This window comes from Mesocricetus auratus, unplaced genomic scaffold (assembly GCF_017639785.1).
Source record: "Mesocricetus auratus isolate SY011 unplaced genomic scaffold, BCM_Maur_2.0 Super-Scaffold_100004, whole genome shotgun sequence".
Classification (NCBI taxonomy): domain Eukaryota; kingdom Metazoa; phylum Chordata; class Mammalia; order Rodentia; family Cricetidae; genus Mesocricetus; species Mesocricetus auratus.
Genome location: NW_024429189.1, coordinates 48,570,469 through 48,591,103, shown reverse-complemented (window position 1 = coordinate 48,591,103; position 20,635 = coordinate 48,570,469). Strand labels below are relative to the sequence as shown.

Here is a 20,635-nt window from a genome sequence, read left to right as displayed (position 1 = left end):
ATATTCTTTGTGACAAAAGTTCCTTGGTACCAGTCTACATTAACATTAACAGCGTGAGTGATGGATGATTCTGGGAGATTGTTCGTTCTTGGGTCAGTCACGTCAGCCTGATCTTGATAAGCAGCTACTACCTTTGTATCTTGTATCTTTTTCCCTATATACATTCTAAGATACACCAAAAGTTAATCCTATGGAAGTGTTATGTTGTCTTTTAGTAAGATAATGATGAAACATAATGAAACCTACTTTATATAAGTGCTTAATTTTCAAAGCATTTTTGCATTTACTCACAGTAAATTATTATTTGTGCAAAATATTATTTGGTATTTTGCACTTTCAAGAATTTCCTCTTTGGGTGTTACATGCATACTCAGGATCATGGGAACTGCTGACACCCACAGTCCATCCATTATCTCTTTGGAACATTACTGGGCATACTTAACTTCTTCATATTTAATCTATTCTATCAGATCCCCAAGTCTCCCTTAATCTATTCTATCAGATCCCCAAGTCTCCCCTGCCTTCTACTTCCTATCTGAATTATTCATTTCGATATGGAAAATTTAAGATATATACAATGGCGCTGAGGTTGCATTTGAACATGTTATTTGGTGAACCCATTAGTTCTGGTTGCTAATGCTCTAGAGTCTTGATAAACTCATTCTCCCCACACTTGGACTAGGGGGGTGACTTTGGCTCTAAACAGCTGAAGGCCTTCTAAAATGTGCCTGACACTGCCTCCATCTCCTTACTATTCAATTTCAATGTTGCCTAGACCTGCTTTTTGTGTTTATACATAATCACTAGGGAAATCAAAACTATCAGGTGCATATCTTAAAACTAAAATCAAAGTGTGAACTTAGAAATTTTTGTGGGGTTTACCATTTCATCAAGAAGCAAGGTAATTGAGGCAGAGGTTTTCATCATACCATTTTCCTGCCCATTCAGGGAAAGCAGCCTGAATACTTTCTATGTCACAGTGACATTTATTTATGTCATTTGTTTATATTTCTTATCTATTATCACCCACACAGTTAACATTAATGTAGACTGGCACCAAAGAACTCTGTTCCAAAGAATATGCTGGTCTGGGCACGTAGCTCAGTGGAGAGTATACCTGTGTGAGAGCCTGGGTTTGATCCTCACAATAAGGAGACAAGAAAAGCAAAACAAAACCACAATGATGTTATCACAGTTAATTGTGTTTTAACACATTTATACAAAATGTAGGAAAACTTACTTCTTCTTGAGTGTTGTTCACCCTCTTCTCATCAATTTCTGAAAGAGAAGTTGATATAATTCATTAGAAATTCACCCCTTTAATCCCAGCACTCGGGAGGCAGAGGCAGGCGGATCTCTCTGAGTTCGAGGCCGGGCTGGACCGACAGTCTCCAAAACAATACAGAGAAACCCTGTCTCATAAAACCAAAATAAATAAATAAATAAATAAATAAATAAATAAATAAATAAATTCATGGTCTTCCTTATAATCAAATGTTAACCTTTTCAAAAACATACATAGAAATATTTTAAAGGGTTGGCATATGCTTATTTATTAACTGTGAGGTAGAGCTGAGAAGGACAGGGAGATGGTGGGCTGTTTCCTTCTGAAAGCAGGAAAGGTTTAAAGAAACACATGGAAATTTCTCCAGTGCCAGTTTTCTCATTAACCCCATAATGGCTCCCTCTATCAAGGTATCTGTTTCTAGAAATTCCCAGGAATCCGCAAGGATGACCCAAACTAAGAATCTAAGCAATAGTGGAGAGAGTACCTTATTTGCCTTTCCCCTATAATGAGATTGATGACTGCCTTAAATGTCATTATAGAGCCTTCATCTAATAGCTGATGGAAGCAGAGCAGAGATCCACAGCTAAGCACTGAGCTGTACTCCTGGATCCAGTTGTAGAGAGGGAGGAGTGATGAGCAAAGGGGTCAAGACCATGCTGGGGAAACCCACAGAAATAGCTGACCTGAGAAAGTGGGTAGGTAGGAACCCCGGTATAACAACTTGGGAACTAGTACAGGACCAAATCAGGCCCCCTGAGCATGGATGTCAGTTAGGAGGCCTGGGAAGTCAATGGGGCTGCTGGCAGTGGATCCAGTATTTATCCCTAGTGCATGAAATAGATTTTTGAGTCCATTCTCTATGGAGGGATACCTTGCTCAGCCTAGTAAGGGGGTGGGAGCCTTAGTCCTGCCCCAAATGATATGACAGACTTTGGTGATTCTCCATGGGAAGCCTCACCCTCTCTGAAGAATGGATATGAGGGTGGCATGGGGAGATGGTGGAAGGGAGAGGGAACTGGGATTGGTAAATTGGTACATAAAATAAGATTGTTTAGAAAAAAAGAAAAGAAGCACATGGGAAGGCCCTGTGCTTGACAACCCAGAATGCCTGCCTTTAGCATCCAGAAAGGCCGCTAGGGAAATGACTCAGAGCCATGACTGATGTCATCAGTCCCCCAGTGTCAAGGCCAAACATCCTTCTGTTTTAATTGAATTTCCTGAATTTACCACTAACTTTTAGTTATTGCTGCTCAAGGGTCTTTGAGTTTGTCACTAACAAGCCCTGCTGTGTGCAGAGCCAGTGACTGCCAAATATTTTTTATGATACTGCTTAGCACCTTTTCACAGTTGTACAGAGGGTCGGGAAGAAGAGGTGCTCACATCTGCCAGTTCACAAAGGCCCACATGGGGTTGAGGGTCTTTCTTTCCTCCTCACTTTGTCTGATTTCTGTCTCTTGGCTTCTTGACCTAGTGACCCTTTCCTATTTATTGTATTAGTTTCCAAACCAAAAGAATAATCCAACAGTCCAGAACTTAATGAAAATTTTATCTATGAATATCAGCTACTTAAGTTGCTCTCAAATATCAGTAACTGCCGGGCAGTGGTAGCACAAGCCTTTAATCCCAGCACTCAGGAGGCAAAGGCAGGTGGATCTCTGTGAATTCGAGACCAGCCTGGTCTACAAGAGATAGTTCCAGGACAGCCTCCAAAGCCACAGAGAAACCCTGTCTCAGAAACAAACAAACAAAAATCAGTGACTTTCCTTGACTCAATCCTATATCCCCATCCTGAAGATGAATGAAGGTTAAGTAAACTTCAAATAAAAATGACTCAAACAGAGGTAAAGATGAACAAAAATGTGTTACGGTTTTCCTGAAGTTCACTGGTAACTCATTTTCCTTACTGGTTCTTTATTGGATTAGGAAGAACAGTCTCTTCTGCCCTCCTAACACTGCATATAAATCCACAGTGTTTGCTCATGGGGGCACATTTACAAGGAGAAAAATACAAACAAAGTGTTCTTAATAATTTGTACCATGGCAGTTATCATCGATAAAGGATACCCATAAAAGCACATTCAAGTCTCACCAACTCTCAACAACCTCAAAATGGCATTCATAGTGACCATATGTTCTCTGCCAGGCTACAAATTGTGATCCCTGTGGCCAACTTCAGCAGTTTTCAGGAACACTGGGTCCCCGGTAAAATATGAAAAGAGATCCTTGTATTCAAATATTGTTGTACTTTCTCAGTAACCAGAAAAGTAATACTACCTTTGGGTACAATGAACAAAATCAGTTTGTTAGTTGGCAAGAAGTTTTCTAACTGATTATTCATAATTAAAACTACAATATTTGATGACTAGAGCTGGTAAGAGCATGTGAAGCTTTATCCTAGCACTCATGTAGGATGACTCACACATTCCTGTAACTCTAGCTCCAGAAGATCTAATGTCCTGTTCTGGCTGGTGCAGTCATAAACTCCACACAGACACAGACATGGACACACACACAAAGAGACACACTCACACACACAGACACAAGCACATACACAAATAATTAAAAGTAATTCTTTAGATTTACGTACATATTAAAGCTATAGTTTTTCAGGAAAAATGCAGAGTTTTTACTTTTAATTTCCTCCTCTCTCAATAGTCATTCAGTCCAAAAGAAGTTCCTTCCTTTGATGCTGCAGATACAGAAGTGTATGTGGAGTGAGTCTGGCATGCATGAAGGCCTGGCTTCAATACGCCAGTACCACATAAACAGGGCCAAAAGCATTGCTCATGCCCATCATCCCAGTAATTAGGAGATGAAGGCAGGAGGATCAGAACTTCAAGGTCATCCTCAGCTCTCAGATCATACTCCAGTCTGAGCAGGATACCTGTAGAACAATGGCAATAGTCTCTGTGTTTAATTCTTCCACTGCCCTAGGTAATGCACAACAGTGTGTTGTCAAACAGATAGACTAATGCTTATGTTTCATGAAAGGAGACTATCTCCTTATTCCAAAATACAGCAGGATGACAGCTCTTCATTGATAGTAAATGCTAAAAAGTTATTTTAATAAGCAAGTCCTTGATCTGGAAACTTCTTAAAGCAAATCCATAACTTCCATTTTTCATCATTTTTTCATGTATTTTACATACCAACCAGTTTTCCTTCCCTCTACCCCTCCCACTCCCTCCCCCAATTCTCTCTCACCCCCACTCCCATCCACTCCTCCTCCATCTCCATTTAGATGGATAAGACCTCCCATGGGAATCAACAAAACATAGCTCATCAAGCTGAGGCAGGACCGAGCTCCTCGCCCCTGCATCAGACTGAAGGCATCCAACCATAGATTCCAAAGAGCCAGCTCATGGATCAGAACAGGTCCTGGTCCCACCGCTGGGGGCCCCACAAAAGACTAAGCAAAACAATCTTCATCCCAGATACAGAAGGCCTTGGTCGGTCCCAAGCTATCCATCCAGAGTCTCCGAGCTCCCACAAGCTCGTGTGAGCTGTATCTGCGGGCTTCTCCATCACGATTCTGACCCCCCCCCCCATACAATCCATCCACTCTCTCTTCAACGGGACTCCCAACTGCCGGCTGTGAACTTCTGCATCTGCCTCCATCTGGTACTGGATGAAGGCTCCATGATGACAGCCAGTCACCATTCTGATCACAGGGGAAGGCCAGTCTAGGCACCCTCCTCACCACTGCCAGGAGTCCCAGTGGGGTCACCTTTGTGGGTTTCCAGAAACCTCCCTGACTCCAGGTCTCTTCCCAACCCCACAATGGCCCCCCTCTATCAAGACATCTCCCTCCTTTCTGCCCACAACCCAAACATCCTGATCCCTCATGTTTCTATGCCCCATCTCTTCTACTTTACTCCCCCTACCACCCAGCCCCCAGTTTACCCAGGACATCCCATCCACCTCCTCTTCCCAGGAAGATCCTTTAGTCCTTGTTAGAGTCCTCCCTGCCACCCAGCCTCTCTGGGGCTGAGGACTGTAACCTGGTTGTCCTTAGCTTTGCATCTAATCTGCACTTATGAGTGAGTACACACCGTGTTTGTCTTTCCTGGTCTGGATTACCTCACTGAGGATGATTTTTTTTCTACCTAGCTTCCATTTTTAAAAATTGTTTTAGTCCTTCCAAGCAAATGCAGCAGACATTCAAATGCCCCCCAAAAAAATCACCATGCTAAGTGATTCAAAATGGAATCAGGAAAAATAAGGATGTTTGAGTTTGCTCTGGGTTTTTGCAGATCCGGAAGAAGTCAACATCAAGGTGTGTGTGTGTGTGTGTGTGTGTGTGTGTGTGTGTGTGTGTGTGTGTGTGTGCTCACATGTATATAAATGTATGTGAGAAATTCATACAAACTCATGTTCATATGAAAAATTTAAGATGTCATGTCATAGTTAATACATTACTTCATAGATTTAGCCTCGTGGACCAACTAAAACCAAAGGAATGAATGATTTATTCAGGACTTCTCTTGCAGAACAGCATTAGCTTATAAATAGAAGGCTCTGGAGAACAGAGGTTCAATTTCTTAGCCTAAATTCAAATGATGTAGACTTCTGATGTATTTAGATAAGCAGGGTCACTTGAGACTTTACTTTAAGCAACTATTTTGGAAATGCAACTGGAAAATTCAGTTCAGACAGAATTGGAGAACTCCAAGTGAAAACAGTATTGCAAATTGATGCTCCGAAGGGGAAGAGCAGTGACAGTCTAAACATATATATTTTTAAAAATGACTGAAACGATAAAGCCATCATCAGAAAGGAATCAAACAGCTCTGGGGACCAGAAACATTATAAACAAATAACTAATAAGTAAATAAAAGCACAATATGAAAAGCAGGTAAAAAGCTGGGTCCAGAAGGCTTTGGAATCCAGAAGCAGGCAGAAGCAACTGAAATTTTCAATCCATCTGAAGAGGGACTGACTTCCTGTGAGAAAGAAACAGAAGCCAGACTTACTGCCTGGAATCAGGAGTGCACAATTATTACTTATGTTGGAGAAAGACTCCTATGTACACATCCAGGGCAAGACAGACAGCAAAGCACAAGCTACCATGGATGGCTACCAAGGAACTGAAACAGAAACTGCAATCCTGATAGGCTACCTAATTTCCTTTCCTCAGGATGCAAAATGGTTGCTTGAAATTGAGACACGTCACCCCGCTAAACTGGCCACATGCTGGACATTAATTATACTGATGTGACATTAACTATCAGGTGACATGAAATGAGAAGACAGCATGACTAATCATAACCCAGATAGTCAGGATTCACTAAAATAGGACTGAACTTCATAAAACAACCACCAGTGCGCGCGCGCGCGCGTGTGTGTGTGTGTGTGTGTGTGTGTGTGTGTGTGTGTGTGTGTGTGTTAATAGGGTCAATAGATCTAGGTGACAGCCACTTGTCATAGCATTACCTTGTTGTTAACTGAGCATAGCTCACACCGATAGGGATATTATTTTCCTCCCATTTCACTGATATCCTTGTGTCATATCATTTATCATGTGTCTATGTTTTAAAACTAAGCCTATAAAAGAAATAAAATGAGTTCCTGAAATAAGGCACTTTCAGTGGAAATAAAAGTTAAACTTTTTATTTAAATTGCAAACATTTCTGTGAAATAAAGTGACACTTAATACCTTAGACTTCTACCAAATTTATCACAAAGATCATAATTTTATAGTAGATGATTTACAGTTTTTTCAAAAATATGAGAAATATGATATTTATTATTGTGTTATGCCAGTTTCAAAAAGAGTTTATAAAAAGCCAGCCATAAATCTCCATTAAATCTAGAATATCACATTTACATCTTTATAACCCAAACCAAATGGTTTGAATGCCTGTACATCATGGTAGTAGCATGAGAGCAAATGACATTGAAGCCCACCTTATCCTACGAGCAAGTAATATTTATAGTTAAGAAATACTGTGAAATTTTCTTCTAAGACAATAATACTTTAATAACAAATCTTGAATTGAATGATAGAAGTCATGATGAATCCAACAGTTTCTTGACTGATTATTTTTATGTCCTTCAACTGGTGTGCTATTTGATTATATGTGCACTCTATAGTATATATTGCTATATGGTATGTATATATAATTGTTTATGTAGTTATATATGTTGGGTCAAAACTGAATTCATAAAACTCCTTGGACTTTTTATCTCTATCAACATAAATCTATGCTTTTCCTATAGAGTTGTACTGAGTTGTGGACAGATTTTCTTCTATCTAGAGAAGTGCTTCTCAACCTTCCTAATGCTGTGACCTTTAATACAGTTCCTCATGTTATGGTGACCCCCAGCCATAAAATTATTTTCATTGCTACTTCGTAGCTTTATAGTTTGGCTACTGTTACAAATCATAATGTAAATATCAGATAAACAGGATATTTGATATGGGACTCAAAGGGTCTCGACCCACAGGTTGAGAACTACTGTTCTAGACCTAGAAGAGTGTTGAGCAGATGGCACAGGTTTAACATGCATGCTATGGATGCCTCAAGACCTGAGTTCAGATCCCCAGCACACAGCCAAGAGTGCCAGGCACAGCAAAGCACCTCTGTCACATGGCACACAGCAGTGGGGAGGCAAAGACAAGTCCCTATAACTCACTAGCCAGCCAGATTCACTGAGAAAGTCTGTCTTAAAACCCTAGGGCAGTTAATAATCATTGTATAAGCTAATTTCTCTCTGAGTGAGATTATGGCAACATGTTCCTGCACTATTTCTGACTGGAAAAGTGTGATGTAAATTCATTTACATATGTCTAGTAAGGATGCTCAGACAATCTTTTAGTTTTCTGTCCCTTCCTCCTCTCTAGGAAATGCAGTTACCAAGCTAGCAGCAAGCTGGGATACGACTCTAAATCCCTAGTATATATTCACTAACTTGTCCCTTTGATCTTTGCCAGCATGACCAAAAATCAGTTTCATTTTATACAAGAGTAGCACTTCAAAAGAGTAATTTATAGTATTTTTCCCATCTTGGTGCCCTAAAGGTTTAATTACAAGGAGACTGGTACCACATTTGACAGTCTCTAAAGAAATTTACCATCAGATCACCGAAAACAACAGTGGAATCCAAATTGTTGCCTTTTAGTTGATTCTCTATTTCCTCTCACATATTTGAAAATGAGACATCCTTCTAGAAGACCTTAGAAATACATCTAAGGTGCTTTATGAAAGATTAACCTGTACAACTAAACAATGCACGGGGGAGACAATGGCAGGAAGACCACAGAGGACTTTGTGTCTATCAGTTGAGGATGGACCAGCACAGTGAGTTTCCAGGACTAAATAGGAATAAACCCTGTGCAAATGAGGAATGGTGCTGAGCACACCTGATGCCCTTAGATTTGTCATATCCTTGTGGTTTTAGTATCCGAGTTTAGCACAAGTGTGCTTAACATGCTGAGGAAAACTATTCTATATTTCTTACAAGCTGTAGAGGGCTGAACAGACTGCTGGATACTTCTTCACATCAGGACTAGGTAGAATAGGGCTATGCAAACTCTCTTTAGTCAGCTATGGTGAAGCTGCTCATGCTGGCTTCCCCAACTCTCCCACTTCCCAGTGCCAGCCTTAGTTATTAACCCTTTGACTAGAGCCTACTGCATTGTGCTGAAAGCCTGTTATTTGGGGCATCAAATTGAACCACTAGGCAGTGGTCTCCTCTGTGTTCTCCTCTATGCTCTCAGATATTTTTTGTCACAACTGGGTCCAAATTAAAACTGCCACACCAGAGCAATGAATTTATGTTCACTGGGAAGGGAGATATTGAGAAAATAACCTTGGAAGCCTAACTCTGGCCTTCTTTGCCAAGACTCATTGGGCTGTATTTTCTTTTCAGCATTGCTTCCAGCTTTCCATTTTTTAATTTGAAGATAATCTCATCATCAAATTGATTTTCCCCAGGGCCCTCTAAAAAATATCTCATTTTAGGGACTATCCAATAAAACCTGGGTACATTGTATGGATTGTCTGTGCCAACAGAGAAGAAAATGGCAAAGAAAAACCCAAATGGATTATGTAGAACACTCAACCACTCCTGTCTTATGACTCCAAATTACATTTCTGCTCACATTTCACAGTTTCTGTGGCTACTCTCCAGCACAAGGAAAGAGCAGAAAAGGCAGTCTCTGAAACCCCAAGAACATGTTTTTCATGAGTCTACCGGACTTTTATGAGTTTAGCTTCTCTTATTAGGTATTAGTTATCCTCCCACACACTTATGCTACCTAAGGACATATGATCTTTCTAATCAGGCTTCGTTTCCAATCACTAATAATGTGTTTTCTGTTTCTTTGTTTTGTTTCGTTGTTGGTTTTTTCTTTTGGTATGTTTGAGTTTGATTTTGTCACAGTTCTTCCAGGACAATAGTTTCATTTGAATAGAATTTGTTCAAACAGCAACATAATAATTCTATTAAGAAAAAACTTGGAAAGAATCACCCCGGGAATTGATGATGAAATATAGATTTTTCTCATTAATTTTTAGGTCAACCTAAAGACAAATCTCTGATGTTCTAAGAAAATATAGAAAAATCAATGAGATAGCTATTAATAAGCATTCAACATCTTCCAATAATGTGTTTGTGCCATTTTTGATAAAATTTCCTCTAAAAGGTTATAAGTTGAGTAACTTTGGTTTTAGACATTAGGAATCATTACCATTCTATCTGCCTTTTACCTAAAACAACACAACATCATTTTTTAACAGAACCATGAAGCCCCTGGCTAGCTGGAGTGGAAATGGCTGAGAAGGCCAGCAATGTGAATGGTGATACTGGAATTTGGAGAGCACTCACTGTCCCTATGAGACATGGGATCCTGCACTTAGAATTGAATTGGCAGCTCACCAATATTTGTGATAATTATTTTTGTTTTCATGCCATTGAAATGCTTCCTCTTTCCCCCAACAGGTTTCTACCACTGGCAGTGAGTTTCTGAACCTTCTTTGATATCTACATTTAAAGTAACCATTTTCTATTTCTAGAGAAGATAATGGCATACAAGCAAATACATAACATTTTTATATATCATACATTTTGCCTGTTATGAATTTCCAGCTTAAACTTCTGATATCTATTTCTTGCTTGAATTGATGAACAACTTGGGTACCTACAACTCATAAACAGAATCTATAATCACACACACACACACACACACACACACCTACATATGTGAACACATACACACACACTACGTACACATGAAAGACAGAAAAGATATCTCACAGGCAGCATGGTGCTTTTCAACTTTAAAGGGGAAATGCAGGACAAAGTGCATGAAGTCTCAATTGTGTAGGATGATTAACTTTAAAGAACTAAGGTATAAGCAGGGTGGTGGTGGCCCATACCTTTAAACCTAGCATTGTGAGGCAGAAGCAGGTAGATCTCTGGGTTCGAACCAGCCTGGTCTACAGAGCAAGTCCCAGGACAGCCAGAGCTACACAAATCAACCCTGTCTTGGAAAATCAAAAAATAAACACACACACACACACACACACACAGAGAGAGAGAGAGAGAGAGAGAGAGAGAGAGAGAGACAGAGAGAGAGACAGAGAGAGACAGAGACAGAGAGAGAGAGAGACAGAGAGAGAAAGAGAGAGACAGAGACAGAGACAGAGAGAACTAAGGCTTGATATGAGACCATGGTTAATATGGTTAATACTGGTAATTTGCCAAAAAAAAGAGTAGTTCTTTTTTGGTGTTCAGAGAGAAAGAGAGAGAAGAGAAGGAGGAGGAGGGGAGTAGGAAGGGATGAAGGGGGGAAGGAAAGAAGATAGATAGACGAAAAACAATTATCAGATTTTTTAAAGGAAATTATCCTGAGTGGACGGACACTGAGCTGGAGAAGTCATCTGGTTGGGATGGGATGGCAGTATTCATGCTATGTGTGATGAGTCATTGAATCAGACTGGAGAAACGTTTAAGAGAAAGAATGGGCAAGTTTTGTACACTGAGTGGATGAGTGGGGCTGCAGGGAACAGCAACAAAAGGCAGGGGTTTAAAGATCACTTTAAAGATGAAAAACAGTGCCTGGCTCAGATTTTGCATGTTCATGAAACTGTTGGTTTTGAGGTGATTGCTGATTATGTAAAAATGGGGGATATATAGAAATAGTCATGCTCAGGAGTAAAAGCCCAGGTGAAGACAAATCTGAGAATCATCCAGTCAATGAGGCTGTACAAAGACAGAAGACTGGTAGAAAAAAGTCTGGATTTATTTGGATTTGGTGCAAATCCAGCCTGTGTAACCACACAGTTCAAAAGACAGGCCCATAAAGAAACAATGGAGTAGCCACTGGGGATATTGGAAGCTTTACTGATGGCCTACATAATGAGTCATTTCCCAGAGTACCTCTAAATCTGTATTGGGTCATCCACTCTCTTTCTGAATGTGGTATATGCACAAAACATTTATGTCACATCTGCTATCTACTGTTTCTTGGCTTGTATGTGATAAGAAATATAGCTCTAGGTAGGTATTTACTCTTCATTTGTTTCTCTTCCTGTGCTTCATACTAACAGAAATGACAGTTGTAGCAAGTTCATCAACATTTTAGCTTAGTTTCTTGTTCACTTTATGGTTCAGCACATAACAACCATGCTTCAGATCTTTGGGGCAAGTTTGGCACAAGGTCAAGTATTTAATAAGACCCCTTGGAAATCAGTTCTTACTAAATACAATGTTAGTGGTTTAAGAAAATAATTTAGGAACAGATGGACCAAATTTACTTCCACACACATGAATCTGAACATAAAGTGGTTGACCAAACACATTTCACATTCCTCCAAATATAACTCTATGAATAGGAAATTGAAAGAAAAATGCTGAGTGATATGTTCTGCTTTGCCAGTAGTTGGCTATGGTCCCTAGTACTCTTTTCTTTTCTTTTTTTTTTTTTTTTAGTTTCTCTATCCATTGTTTGGAGTTGACTACCAAGGCCAAAGAGAATGTTTTAAGATAAATATTTGTGTTTTCATTTCTTCAAGATAATATTTTGTAGCGCACATCTTTCAACCCTCTCCAAATGTTTATCATGGCAAAAATAAACAGTTACAAAAAACAAACCCTCTTATTTACCTCCAATTAAGGGATGTGTCCCCCTTTCTTTTTGTTTACCTAATACCTTCAGCTTCCTCAATGTTGTCGATGTTACTTGTCATCCTACTTGTTTGGCATTTTGATTCCCTATCTTAAAAGCTACTATCAACTGAAGTTCCTAGAAAAACAAAAAAAAAAGCAAAACCTAGTTTAAAGAATCTGCAAAGCTGATTGGCTGAGCAGAATTCTGGGATCATGGAGTCAGGGTGTTACAGATCTAGAACAAAATGATGTAGGGATTTCCTTAATCCTGTTAGTAGCTACTCATTGTGCATCTCTCCGTCTGCTCTAACATCCCCAAATGTCACGCAGAACTTTTGGGACTGTATTAAAGAACCAGCTTCCACCAATGCAAAGGTTGGGAATGTCATCTGACAGCATCTCAAACTCAGAGCAGAAATTTCCCACTGTGCTGTAACCCATCCACTTGATGTTCCCACCAACACGTTTGGAAAAAAAAGGTTTTTTGGCTTTTTACCCCTATCTGTAACTACAGAAGCTCCATGAAACTGTTTCCAAATTAAAATGTGGCATTTGGAACAATCTGAATAATCCATGTTCCTGAGCCGTGAGCACTCATATTTGACTCAAGAACAAAGTATCTTTTTACACTCTTGGGGTGAGAGCTGTTTTGCACTGATACTGATAAGAACTGAGTACATTCAGGGTCAAGGCACATGCACTTCTGTTATTGAAGCAAAAGAATCCATGCATGGAACCAAACACTACTGCCTCAAAGAACAAAAATAAAGAAAAGTCAACGATGTGATTCCTAACCATATTCTACTATACTTGGAGTCCAGTATAATTGTCATCAGAGAGGATTTATTCAGCAACTGAAAGGAGCAGATACAAAGACACCCAACCAAATACTAGGCAGAGCTAAGGGAATCTATGTAATAAGGGGAGGAAGGATTGTAGGATTAACTGGGATCAAGAATTCCCTGAGCAAACCCCACAGAATAAACTAACCAGGCCTCATAGGGACTAACAGAGACTGAAGCAACAAAGAGAGAGCCTATATTGGTCTGACTTGGGGGCCTCTACATTTATGTTATGGTTGAGTTGCTTGGTGTTCTTGTGAGATTTCTAAGAGTGGGAGGGGTCTGTCTGTGACTCTTGTACAATATATATATATATATATATATACATATATATATATATGTGTGTGTGTATATATAAGTATATATATATAATTTTTAAATTTAAATTAGAAACAAGGATGCTTCACATGTCAATTCCAGGTCCCTCACCGTTTCCCTCCCCTCTTCCCATGACCTCCCACCAACAACCCCAATACCCCCTCATTTCCCCAGGGAGGGTGAGGCCCTCCATGGGGGTGTCCATAGTCTGTCATTTCATCCAGGGCAGGGCCTAGACCCTCCCCCAAGAGTTCAGGATGAGAGTGCATCTCTCATTGTTGGATGGGAGGTCCAAGGTCCATTTGTATACCCGGGAAAAATACTGATCTACTACCCAAGGCTCAAGAGATTACCTAGGCCTCCTCACTGACACCCCCATTCAGGGGGTCTTGATCAGTCCCATGCTGGATTCCCAGGCATCAGTCTGGGATTCAAGAGCTAACCCTTGTCAGGTCAGCTGTTTCTGGGGGTTAAACCAGCCCAGTCTTAACCCCTTTGGTCATCAGTCCTCCCTCTCTGTCACTGGATTTCTTGAGTTCAGCTCAGTGCTTAGCAATGGGAATCTGCCTCTGCTTCCATCAGCCACTGAATGAAGGTTCTGTTTCCCAGACTCTCTGGCCATGGGATTGTAAGCTGGCACTCCCCAGATCTATGTCTAAAATCCATATATGAGAGAGTACATGCCATGTTTCTCTTTTTGAGACTGGGTTACCTCGCTCAGGATGGTTTCTTCTAGTGCCATCCATTTGCCTGAAATTTTCAGGATTCCATTGGTTTTTTTTTTCTGCTGAATAGTACTCCATTGTGTAAATAGCACTCTACATTTTCTCTATCCACTCTTCGGTTGAGGGGCATTTAGGTTGCTTCCAAATTTTGGATATTACAAATAATGCTGCTATGAACATAGTGGAACAGACATCCTTGTTGTATAAATGGACATCTTTTGGATATATGCCTAAGAGTGGAGTTGCTGGGTCTTGTGGTAGGTTTATTCCCATTTTTCTGAGGAATCTCCATACTGATTTCCAAAGTGGCTGTACGAGTTGGCACTCCCACCAGCAGTAGAGGAGTGTTCGCCTTTCACCACAACCTCTCCAGCATAAATTGTCATTGGTGTTTTTGATTTTAGCCATTCTGACAGGGTGAGATGGTATCTCAGAGTTGTTTTGATTTGCGTTTCCTGGATGGCTAAGGATATTTAGCACTTTTTCAAGTGCCTCTCTGCGATTTTAGATGCCTCTATTGAGAATTCTCTATTTAGTTCTGTAGCCCACTTTTTAATTGGATCCTTTGGTGTTTTGGAGACTTGCTTCTTGAGGTTTTTGTAAATTTTGGAGACCAGCCCTCTGTCAGATGTGGGGTTGGTGAATATTTTTCCCATTCTGTGAGCTGCCTTTTTATCTTGCTGCCTGTGTCCTTTGCCTTAGAAGCTTCTCAGTTTCAGGAGATCCCATTTATTAATTGTTGATCTCACTGTCTGTGCTACTGGTGTTATGTTCAGGAAGCTGTCTCCTGTACCAATTCGTTCAAGGGTACCACCCACTTTCTCTTCTAAGAGGTTCAGTGTGGCTGGATTTATGTTGAGGTCTTTGATCCATTTGGACTTAAGTTTTGTGCATGGCAATAGGCATGGATCGATCTGCACTCTTCTACATGCCAGCATCCAGTTATGCCAGCACCATTTGTTGAAGATGCTTTCTTTTTTCCATTATATATTTTTAGCTTCTTTGTCAAAGATCAGATGTCCATACATGTGTGCATTAATATCAGGGTTTTCAATTTGATTCCATTGGTCTACCTGTCTATTTTTGTGCCAATACCAAGCTGTTTTCAGGAGTATAGCTCTATAATAGAGCTTCAAGTCAGGGATGGTGATGCCTCTGGACGTTGCCTTGTTGAACAGGGTTGTTCTGGCTATCCAGGGTCTTTTGTTTTTCCATACAAAATTGATTATTGTTCTTTCACGGTCTGTGAAGAATTGTGCTGGAATTTTAATGGGGATTGCAATGAATCTGTAGATTGCTTTTGGCAGGATTGCCATTTTTACTACATCGATCCTAACTATCCAAGAGCATGGGAGATCTTTCCATTATCTGAGGGCTTCTTTAATTTCTTCTTTAAAGACTCAAAGTCTTGTGATACAAGTCTTTCACTTGTTTGATTAGCGTTACCCCAAGGTATTTTATGTTGTTTGTGACAATTGTAAAGCATAATGTTTCTCTGATTTCTTTTTCAGCCCTTTATGATCTGTATATAGAAGGGCTACTGATTTTCTTGAGTTGATTTTGTAGCCTGCCACTTTGCTGAAGGTGTTAATCAGCTGTAAGAGTTCCCTGGTAGAGTTCTTTGGGTCATTTATGTAAACTATCATATCATCTGCAAATAGTGAAAGTTTGACCTCTTCCTTTCCAATTTGTATCCCCTTGATCTCCTTTTGTTTTCGTATGACTTTGGCTAGAACTTCAAGTACAATATTGAAAAGGTATGGAGAAAGTGGACAGCCTTGTGTTATTCCTGATTTTAGCGGAATTGCGTTGAGTTTCTGTCCATTTAGTTTGATGTTGGCTGTTGGTTTGCTGTATATAGCTTTTATTATGTTTAGGTATTTTCCTATTATCCCAGATCTCTCCAAGACCTTTATCATGAAGGGATTTTGGATTTTGTCAAAGGCCTTTTCTGCATCTAGTAAGATGATCATGTGATTTTTGTTTTTCAGCTTGTTTATATGGTGGATTACCTTGATGGATTTTTGTATGTTAAACCATGCCTGCATTCCTGGGATGAAACCTACTTGATTGTGGTGAATGATTGTTTTGATGTGTTCTTGGATCCAATTTGCCAGTATTTTATTGAGTATTTTTGCATCAATGTTCATGAGGGATATTGGTCTGAAGTTCTCTTTCTTAGTTGTGTCTTTGTGTGGCTTGGGGATCAAGGTTATTGAAGCCTCGTAGAAAGAGTTTGGCAAAGACCCTTCTGTTTCTATTGCATGGAATACTTTGAGAAGAATTGGTATAAGCTCTTCTTTGAATTTCTGGTAGAATTCTGCACTCAGACCATCTGAACCTGAACTTTTTTTGGTTGGGATACTTGATGATTACTTCTATTTCTATAAGGGTTATAGGTCTATTTAAATTGCTTATCTGATCTTGATTTAATTTTGGCAAGTGATAGCTATACAGGAAGTCGTCCATTTCCTTTAAATTTTCGAATTTTGTGGAGTACAGGTTTTCAAAGTATGACCTAAAGATTCTCTGAATTTCCTCAGAGTCTGTTGTTATGTCCCCCTTTTTGTTAATTTGCATGTCCACACTCTGCTGTTTGGTAAGTTTTGACAAAGGTTTGTCTATCTTGTTGATTTTCTCAGAGAACCAACTCTTTGTTTCATTGATTCTTTGTATTGTTTTCCTAGTTTCTACTTTATTGATTTCAGTCCTCAATTTGATTATTTCCTGGCATCTACTCCTCCTGGGGGAGTTTGTGTCTTTGTGTTCTAGAGCTTTCAGCTGTGCTGTTAATTTCTAGTATAAGTATTCTCCAGTTTCTTCATGTGGGCACCTAGTGCTTTGAACTTCCTCAGTAGCACTGCTTTCAAAGTGTCCTATAGGTTAGGTTATGCTGTGTCTTCATTCTCATTGAATTATAGGATGTCTTTAATTTCTTTGACCCAGGAATGGTGCAGTTGTGCATTATTCAATTTCCAAGAGTTTGTAGGTTTTCTGCAATTTGTGTTGTTGTTGAATTCTAATTTTAACACATGGTGGTCTGATAAGATGCATGGAGTTATTCCAATTTTTTGTAGCTGCTGAGGATTGCTATGTTGCCAATATGTGGTCGATTTTTCAGAAGGTTCCATGTGGTCATGAGAAGAAGGTATATTCTTTTTTATATGGATGGAATGTTCTATAGATATCTGTTAATCCCAGTTGGGTCATTACTTCTATTAGGCCCTTTGCTTCTTTGTTGAGTTTCTGTATGGTATTCCTGTCTTTTGGTGAGAGTGGGGTGTTGAAATCTCCCACTATAAGTGTGTGGGGCTTTATATGTGATTTAAGTTTTAGTAATCGTTCTTTTATGAACATGGATGCCTTTGTATTTGGGGCATAGATGTTCAGAATTGAAACTTCATCTTGGTGGATTTCACTTGTGATGAGTATGTAATGACCTCCTTCATCTCTTTTGATGGATTTTATTTTAAAGTATAATTTGTTAGGTATTAGGATTGCTACCCCTGCTTGTTTCTTGGGTCCATTTGGTTGGAAAGTCTTTTCCCAACCTTTAACTCTCAGGTAATGCCTGTCTTTGAGGGTGAGGTGTGTTTCTTGTAAGCAGCAGAAGGATGGGTTCTGTCTTTGTATCCATTCTGTTAGCCTGTGTCTTTTTATGGGTGAGTTAAGGCCATTAATATTGAGGGATATTAATGACAATTGATTGCTCATTCTTCTTTGATTTGGAATGGTTGTTGGTGGTGGAATTATGTGTGGAATTCCACCCCCTTTTTCTTTTGGCTGTTGGTAAAGTGGGATTATCTATTGCCTATGTTTTTCTGGTTGTAGTTAAATTCCTTGGGTTGGAGTTTTTGTTCCAGAACTTTCTGTAGGGCTGGGTTGGTGGATACGTATTGCTTGAATCTAGTTTTGTCATGGGATATCTTGTTTTCTCCCTCTATAGTGATTGAGATCTTTGCCGGGTATAGTAGTCTGGGCTGGCATCCATGATCTCTTAGTGTTGGTAGAATATCTATCCAGGACTTTCTGGCTTTCAGAGTTTCCATAGAGAAGTCAGGTGTAATTCTGATAGGCTTGCCTTTATATATTACTTGGCCTTTTTCCTTAGCTGCTCTTAATATTCTTTCTTTATTCTGTATATTTGGGGTCTTGATTATTATGTGGCAAGGGGACTTTTTTGTGATCCACTCATTTTGTTGTTCTGTAAGCTTCTTGTACCTTCACTGGCATGTCTTTCTTTAGGTTGGGAAAGTTTTCTTTTATGATTTTGTTGAATATGTTTTCTGCCCCTTTGAGGTGGTTTTCTTCACCTTCTTCTATACCTATTATTTTTAGGTTTGGTCTTTTCATGGTGTCCCATATTCCTTGGATGTTTTGTGTTAAGGATTTGTTGGACTTAACATTTTCTCTGGTTGATGAATCCATTTCTCTTAGTGTATCTTCAATACCTGAGATTCTCCCTTCTATCTCTTGTATTCTGTTGGTAGTGCTTGTATCTGTAGTACCTGACCGTTTGCCCAGCTTTTCTATGTCCAGCCTTTCTTTAGATTGTGTTTTTTTATTGTTTTTCAACCCTTGCACTGTTTGAATTGTTTCTTGCAATTTTTGGTTTATCTTTTTGTCCTTTTGTTGTATTTTACGAATTTTTTTGTTTGCTTTTTTTCCATTTCTTGCATTTTTGGTTTGTTTTTTCTTCCATTTTTTGGTTTGCTTTTTCTTCCATTTCTTGCATTTTTTTGGTTTGTTTTTTCTTCCATTTCTTGCATTTTTTGCTTTGTTTTTTCTTCCATTTCTTGCATTTTGGTTTTTTTTTCATCCATTTCTTTGAGGGATTTTCCTATATCCTCTTTTAGGGCCTCTATCATTTTCATGAAGTTGTTTTTAAGGTCACTCTCTTCTGCTTCATTTGCATTTGGAATGTTGGAATCTTGCTGGTGTGGAGTCTCTAGAATCTGGCAGTGTCATATTTGGTTTTTTTTGTTGTTGTTGTTGAGTGTGTTTTTGTATTGTCTCTTTCCCATCTCTTCTTCTAGGGGGTACAGAAAGAGCCCCTTACTGTTCTGGTGGTTAGGGGACCAGAGTTCCCTTTCAGTGTCTGCAAGCAAGTCCAATTCTCTGGTAGTTCTTGTAATCCTCGTGCTAGTTCTGGCCCCTTGGGTGGAGAAGAAGACCAGAAATCTGGGGTGCTTAGCCTCCCACCTGGTCCCCTGGGCCCTTTGGTGGAAGAGAAGGCTTGGGATCTGGGGTACATGGCTCTTGCCTGGATGGGAAGCTCTGTGGCAGTCCCCAGGCAATCCCCAGGTACTGGAATGTAGGCCAGGGTGCAGGGCCTGTTTTACCTGGTCCCGCTGGACCAGCTGGTCCCCTTGTCGTTGGTGGAAGAGAAGACCTGGGATCTGGGGTGCTTGGATCCCACCGGGATAGGAGGCTCTGTGGGAGTCACCAGGCACTGGAAGGCAAGCTGGAATGCGGGGACTTGTTTACCTGGTGTTGGGGAAGTCCTGTACATTTGTTAATAAAGCACTGTTGAGCCAATAGGAATCTAGATAGGTGGGACTAGGAGTCCAGGAGGATTCTGGGAAGAAGAAACACAAGAGAGTCGACATGTGACGCCATGGGGTAGGAAGCCCAGAACTATTCTCCATTAAGAGACATACTTAGATTAACAATTATGGGGTAATTACTTAAGTCAGAGCTAGCCAGTAAGAAACAAGCAAGGCCAACAGCTTCATAATGAGTATAGCCTCCTGTGTGTTTACTTGGGACTGATGCAGCACTGGAACCAGGCTGGCGGGAAGGCTTCTCTCAAGGAAAAAGCTTCCTTTAACAACCTGGATCAACTGATCGACTCTTTTTCCTTTTAGGGACCCTTTCCTCCTACTGGATTGACTCATCCAGCCATAATAGGAGGTAGGTATATGCCAATAGTCTTATTGTAACTTGTCATGCCATGTTTGGTGGTACCCCTGGAAAGGCTGCTTTTTCCTGAAGGGAAGCCTAGAAGTGAATATGGAGGGAAAGAAGTGGGAGGGGGAAAGGAGAGAGAGGAAACTGGTTCGGATATAATATATGAGAGAAGAAAAATAAATTATAAAAATTACCTAACAAATCTGGAAAAGAAAATATTGAGAAAAGAAAAGAATATTAAATTGTTTACTGTGAACTCCTACTGGTGTGGTTAAGAACTTGTGAATTGCATTATAATTAAAATTATTTTCCTTGTATGTGATTTCCTACCCCCCCATGAGAAAAATAGATCAAAGGTATAATAAAATGAGTGACTATGTCATGGATTCCTACAGTGAAACGATTCTGAACTTGGAAACAAACTAATATTTCTTCCCCCT

General features: G+C 39.8%; 1 protein-coding gene across 3 annotated transcripts in view; it reads right to left on the bottom strand.

Annotated features, from left to right (window-relative positions):
• Ppp1r1c (protein phosphatase 1 regulatory inhibitor subunit 1C) overlaps nt 1-20,635 on the bottom strand; it is a 112,802-nt gene that overhangs the window by 57,199 nt on the left and 34,968 nt on the right. For all 3 annotated transcript variants that reach the window (XM_040745689.1, XM_040745690.1, XM_005064620.4), the window contains exon 3: nt 1,241-1,278. In XM_040745689.1, the coding sequence (XP_040601623.1) occupies nt 1,241-1,278 (38 nt within the window). The remainder of the gene's footprint in view (nt 1-1,240; nt 1,279-20,635) is intronic.